The sequence below is a fragment of the Adiantum capillus-veneris genome, chromosome 12 (genome assembly GCF_014529385.1).
Source record: "Adiantum capillus-veneris isolate H3 chromosome 12, ASM1452938v2, whole genome shotgun sequence".
Taxonomy (NCBI): domain Eukaryota; kingdom Viridiplantae; phylum Streptophyta; class Polypodiopsida; order Polypodiales; family Pteridaceae; genus Adiantum; species Adiantum capillus-veneris.
Window position 1 is genome coordinate 19,028,973 of NC_140942.1, and position 6,886 is coordinate 19,035,858.

The 6,886-nt window shown below is 41.6% G+C and overlaps 1 protein-coding gene across 2 annotated transcripts in view; it reads right to left on the reverse strand.

The window, feature by feature from the left end:
• The window catches only part of LOC147445401 (SNARE-like superfamily protein), a 54,941-nt gene extending 52,364 nt beyond the window's left edge, over positions 1-2,577 (reverse strand). Inside the window, exon 1 of one of the 2 annotated variants that reach the window (XM_086524913.1) lies at positions 2,209-2,577. In XM_086524913.1, the coding sequence (XP_086381039.1) occupies positions 2,209-2,396 (188 nt within the window). In that variant the 5' untranslated portion in view covers positions 2,397-2,577. The remainder of the gene's footprint in view (positions 1-2,208) is intronic. The other variant, XM_086524914.1, reaches the window with a different exon arrangement.
• Positions 2,578-6,886: the final 4,309 nt, after the last annotated feature.

Consider the following 6,886-nt stretch of genomic DNA (forward strand, 5'->3'; position numbering starts at 1 on the left):
GGGGTGTGGCAGCCTGATCTACTCTCACGGGCCCGACGCTCCATTTTGAGTTGGCTTCCACCAGCAGGATGATAGTGATCCAGGCCGGTCGACCTACACTCAAGCTTGCCACAGAGCTTAACCCCTAGGAGTGGTGCAGTGAGAGAGGTGTGTTGGGAGGTCATCTGTGGCCTGACACTCTGGTTCATTCGATGGCCCCGCTGCTTCCGCATCTTCGAGGCTCGTCTTGTCCCACCGGTAGAGATTGTTCGCGACTTCTGGTTGGAGCTGACTCACACTCTCAGGGTCAGTTCGAGAGACTTCAGGGCAGCTCTGACCGCATGAGGAAGTGCAGAGAGGTTTTCCTGCGACTCTGGCGTCTAGGGCATTTCTTCACCATGGTCCAGGGTGCACCTAGATGGCACTACCGGCCACCAATGTGGCTTTTTCCTCCTCTCATTTTGTGATTTAGCCCTCAATTTACATATTTTGTTTACTCACTGGGAGGGTCTCCCAATTTTCTTGATGGAGCCCTCTCTAGTAGAGGTGGTTTGTAGCCCTATGAGCAGTTTGATTAACTAATGAAGGGATCTTTTTCTTGGGGGAACAAAAAAGTTGTTAGGGTCTCTTCTCTGTCCAAGTCTATTACATACCATGTGGTTTGTACCATTGATGCATGTATATGATTGATTGATTAATTGATAGATATTTACCCTAATCTGTTCTGCAAATGTAATCGAGGACGATTATTATTTTCTCAATAGGGAGGTATGTGGCAAATCAACCCTCAAAGTGAAGCGCGTAACACAAATCAGCCCTGAAAGAGGGGAGCCCTCTTTTTTATATGTCGAGGGATTGGATAATTGAAAAGCAAAAGGTCGGACAATTGAAACGTCAAAAATCAAACAAATAAAAAGCCAAACGTCGGAGAATTGAAATCCAAGGGTCAAGGGCACCTAGAAGGCGATATAAAGACCTCTTAGGAGCATTTGTAAGGATCATTAGTTTTTGGGCGATCTCTCTTTGAGCATTTGTAAAGACGATTCATGCTTTGAGCTTTCTCAAAGACGATGAAGACTTGAGCACTTTTGAAGATCAAGAAGCCCTTGAGCACTTTTTGACAACTTGTATTGGGCATCTTTTGCAATATAAAAGAAATACCCTTCGAGGACGCTCGTCACGCTTCTAGGAAAGAAAATCCACCTTCCTGCGTCTCTTGTGTTTGCTCTCTCTCTCTCTCTCTCTCTCTCTCTCTCTCTCTCTCTCTCTCTCTCTAAGTTGAAGTGTCTGCTATTGTGATTCATCATCTATCCTTAACGTACAGAAAGGTTTCACTTGCCAAGAGGCGATGCACGAGACTTTTGCTTTCAAAGCATACTAGGGTCGATGCCCATGTCGAGGCCCAGTCACAGGTCTCATGTGCATGCAGGAGAAGATGGAGTAGCAGTGGCAATTCTGTGTACCAACTTCCAAGAGTCTATCCATCAATGGCATGTCACATTTATGTTGGACCACCCTTTGACACCTATATAAGCTGCTTTGTATCAGCATGGAGAGCCTTTCCCAGAACTCTCTCTCTCTCTCTCTCTCTCTCTCTCTCTCTCTCTCTCTCTCTCTCTCTCTCTCTCTCTCTCTCTCAAGTGACGTCTCTTTCTACCTCAATGATCGCTCTTCTCCACAATCGCCTTGTGTGTGTATGTGCCATTGTAGGTGTTCTCGTGTATCAGAGGATCCTATAGGAGTTGAGCCATATCGTAAACGAGGCGTTCACCACATCGGAAGCCAATCCATTTCTTGATCGCATCTTCCACTGCCTATTCTGACAGCTGAAGGGCGGTCTGTGACAGGTTTTGAGGCGAAAAGTTCCAACTTGGTAAAGACTTGTGCTCCTCACATCAAGCAAATTTATGCACGAGGTAATGAAGCTAAGGATTTCAATCTAACTTGCAAAGGTTGAGCTGGTGTACCATGATGTAGCTTGAAGAGCCATCTTATCCCTTTCCACAATTTCACTTTGATGAGCTAGATAGGGGTTCAGGGGTGGATCTAAATTATGTAAACCACTAGCTTGCTCCTTGGTACGCCTCAAGCAACTTCTTCAGATGTGTGTGTGTGTGTGTGAGAGAGAGAGAGAGAGAGACCGAGACCGAGACCTGGTGGGATCCATTGTGTGTGTGTGTGTGTGTGTGTGTGTGTGTGAGAGAGAGAGAGAGAGAGAGAGAGAGAGACCGAGACCAAGACCTGGTGGGATCCATTTTGACGGTGAAGGATCGGAGGGAGAAGAGAAGGCCAAACATGAGCTTTTGATCCTGTTGCGGACTGAGAGTAGTGAGGGGGCGGTACCAGAGATGGTAATGGAGGCACGCGCCCAGCCTGTTGAAAATGTACATGCACCTCATGCGCCCCGGGGTTGCCATTGGAGTATTGTGCTCTTCCTTTGAGCCTCTAGATTCTACAGCGAAGTCTGGTTACGAGGGCGGCACGGGCCCGATCACTGCTTCTCGCCCCGGCATGTATCTTTCCCACTATGGTTCAACCTTCGAGACTTGAGACATGAGGGTGTGGGTGAGTGGGCACAATCCAGTCGAAGTGAAGCTTCGAATGGTTTTTTTTTTTTTTTTTGTTTCTTACAGACGGAAAGGACTTTAGCTAATGCTTCCACGTATGTATATGCATCCAATATATGAATCCCCACTCTTCCTTGTGTCTCCTTACAAGCTTGGTTGTAACATTTAGTCTATCCTAATTTAACTCCCTGCATGGAACTTGATGGCACAAATAAAGAAAAATTAATTGAAGTCGCAGACTAGGGTAAAAGCTCCATCATAAGGTCGCTAAAATTAGGCAAAGAGGCATTCAATAAACGAATAAGGAGAAAGCTACCACCATAGCTTGAACCATTGTTTGCACGAATAAGGAGCTTACACTACTTTTCGTGCAACCACTCCACCCATACCGCATTGTGCTACTTTTGGGGCTATGAAGCCACAAGTGAAATGTAAGGGAAAGATCTAACCACCAATGTGGGTGTTGTGATGTCATTAATTGTCTATGTGTGTGGTCTCAGATGGAGCAATGGATAGTGGTTGTTACTGAGGTTCCTATTTTTGAATGTTGAGTTGAAACAACGTTAATGTTATCGAGTCTTTGGGTGCCTCTGTACTTCGTAGACTTCTCCGTCTCTAGATTGTCAATATGAGGGACAGCACGACCAAAAGGCTAGCCATGGCAACAAAGGAAGGTACCAAGAGCCTCATATAACCACTTATGAAAGTGTCACTCAACCATGTGCATTTATAACCTTACCCATGTCGCACTTTCTCCCAAAAAGATAGTGAAGTAGCACTTTTCCTTACTCTTCTTGTCCAAATAGTATCCTCATTCAATCCCATGCCCTTGCTCAAAACTCTAACCATGAATCAAAACAAGCGCTCAAAAAAGAACCACGAGGCATCAATAGAACAAGCAATATCTCCTTAACAAAGATTACACACATTGTTAATTGCATAAATTCAAGATAACTTAGAAGTGGGGAGAGAGAGAGAGAGAGAGAGAGAGAGAGAGAGATGACTAGAGAAAGGAGGTAAATAAACCACTTTACAAGCCTAGTGGAGTGCCTCAGTTCTTCCTATCCTCCAAGTTGCTTCTTATATCCAAGAGAACCTTCTTATTGCAGGGTCACTTTTGTACTTTCTTCTCATATTTGTACTTGTTGGGTTGCTTGGCCTTCTTCTTAACACTATGATTGGAGTTATTTTTGTTGTCGCAAAGCCTTTTTTTTCTTCATGAGTCATTCCACCCCTTGTTGGAGGGCTTCCAATTACATCTTGAGTTCCTCATTCACGTCGAGAGTTGCTTCTTCTCCACAATGGTATTGTTATGAGCGCGTATAGAGCTAGAAGAGAGCAAGAGGAGGTGCTCACAATGTACAAGAACTTGGACTTGATGATAAGCTTAATATTGCTTATAAGACTTTATACTTTATTAAGAGAGCTAGATATAAGACTTGGATTACATGACTTGAGTACAAGACAAAGCTTGATTGCAAGGACAAGACTTGAACATAAGACAAGAACTAGAAGAGGGATTTCCTCATAGGAGCCTCACAACTGGTGTTGGCAAGACTGAGGGGCTTGTGGCCCAAGACCCCTATTTATACTAGTGCTTGAGGAGGTTACTTGAGGAGGTTAGAACTTTCTAGGTTCTTCTTGAGGAGGTTAGAATCTTTTAGAACCTTCTTGATTCTTCTTCAACTTTCTAGAGCTTTCCAAAAACTTCTAGATTCTTCCAGAATCTTCTCCAAGCTTCTAGAAACTTCTTGATCCTTCTAGTTCTTCTAGAACCTTCTAGATCCTTCTTCAACTTTCTAGAGCTTTCCAGAAACTTCTAGATTCTTCCGAAATCTTCTCCAAGCTTCTATAAACTTCTAGAATCTCCTTTATACTTTTAGAACCTTCGAGAATCTTCTAGATTCTTCTAGAGTTTTCTAGTGATGATGTAGGCGATGATGCAGGCAGCGACTGACTCTCAAGCATCCATGACAGGTATTAGTTTCTACAGTCTTGTACAACCCCTTGTATTTTGTAATCGGCATAAGTATGAGATGGCATGCTCGTGGGTAATTTTCTACCTGGTAGTGTAAATGCAACATTGTCTTAGCTACTTGCAATTGCACTTACAAGTTTTCTAGAAACTTATATACCAATTTTAAAGCCTCTTCCAGTCAAATGGTTGTTGCTTTAGCTAAGATAGCTCCTTGGTCAACGTTTCAATAGCACTTTGCAAGTTAAACTATAGACTTTTCCTTGCTTGGTAAGAATCGTTACATACTTTTGCTTGGCAATTCATGTATCTCATGGTTGAGCAAGAAGCTATGTAGAGTAGTTGGCTTTACCAGATTGCTTTTTCATCATTGAAGTCGCTTCTTTAGATGCTCTCTTTGCTTCAACAATGCATACATGTAGCACTATAATGTGTTATTCTTGCTTACTTTTCTTCTTGTTGAGCTCTATTACTTGTGTAATATTGAGGTTAAAACTTCATCAAGCTCATCCACTTTGACTTTATGTTTTGTTTTTTCCTTCAAAGTAGTAGGATGGCCTTGTAACACATATGTGGTGGCGGTAGCTTGCGCTTCTCCAAAATTCCTTATATTTGCTATCTCTTTTAACATCTACGTCATGGTTGCAATATCAAGTTTGTCTATAGTAAGTTCTCTTACTCTTCTTTGAGAATGAGGTAATGCAACTTGCTCCACAGATGCTTTTTGCCTTCGATATGGATCTTACTATAAATTGAGTTATGGAATATATTTTACCTTCTTCGTCATCGACACTTGTCCTTATAGACTCAAACTTTGGTGGTTTCTTGTCATCTTCTTCTTCTCTTAGCCTCTTGAACCTTGTAGCTCTTGCACAATTTGTCATAACAAATTCCTTACCTCCATTTGAGGTAGCAAGTTGTTCACCATCTATTGCATCAAAGCCTTGTTTATGGGCACTGGCAATACAAAAGATTAAGGCAATTGGCTACTCCGTTGGCCTCTGTCATATTTCTTTTTTAGCTTTACATAATCTAATATTTGGGTTTTTGAGCCTCCTGCTTTGAAGGCTTCTTCTCTTTTTTTTCCTTCTAGAATTTGTATGTGCTGAATTTTTTTTTTAAAAAAATCTTCTTCTAGAACTTGTATGTGCTGAATTTTTTGAACTTTTCAAGCAATTCCCTTCTACATGTACTCCGCATATTCTTCTTGGCTCATGTACTGAGTTATTTTTTCCCCTTCCCTAATATATGTACACATCTTTAGGTGGCAATGGAGGAGGTGAAGTAGTGAAAAATGTTGAAGGGTAGAATCCTTGTAATTTTCATTGTGAGAGCATAATCTTGGTGTGTTCCTCCTCCTCACTTTTGTAATCTTGGTGTGTTCCTCCTCCTCTCTTTTGTGATCTTGTGTTTTTCCTTCTCGGTCCTCTTTAGCGTGCTCCCTAGTCACAATTTCTAAGTGTGCCTTAGTTGCTTCTTCTCCCTCTCTGAGTTTGTATAAAAGTTCTTCTCTCCCACTTGCACAAGCTTTCTTTAAGTATTCTTTCTCAAAGTCCGAGATCTCTTCTAAAGAAAGAAAGGTCTTTCTGCTTGTAAACTATCTCTCAATTATCAAATAAATTCAATGCGTGCTTGCCTATTAGGTTGCATTTTCTTTCTTTTTCTCTTTTGTAATAGGATTAGAAAGTATATTCTTTGGTAACACGATAACGAAAAAAGTCCGTGTTTTAAACTATCTCTCATTGAGTATTTGATAAAAGCACTTCAATGCTTGCTTGCCTACTAGGTTGCATTTTTTTGCCTTTGCTTTTGAAGGAGTGGAATCTATTTATGGCATTCAAGCCTTCACAACCCATCCTTTTGAGAGTCAATGCCATCTTGGATATAACATTAAAGCCCTGCTAGGCCATCCTAGTGAGAGCCACTACCATATCAAAGACAACATCACAGCTCTTACATTTGAGCTCTCACCTATTGTTTCTAGTAGCTTGCTCAATTAGCTCAATATTTTTCCTAGCTTGATCCCAAGTCACGACTCTCTCACGAGTGTGACAAAGTGGATGCTCACTTGGGTATTGACTTTCAAGGATTATATATATATGTGTGTGTGTGTGTGTGTGTGTGTGTGTGTGTGTGTACTTGATAACTTGTAGTGTTGTGTAGAACATTGTACTTGATAGCTTGATATAAGGATCGTAATATTTGAAAGACTTTCATTCTCTACCAAGCTATGAGCAATCAGATTATCTCTTGGATTTAGATTCTAAACTTGTTAGACTAACTTTGCGGCGACTTCTATGTGGAAAGTGACACCCTTGAAAAATTTTGACTGTGATTGTGTAGCCCTTTCCTAACTTTTTCTAGA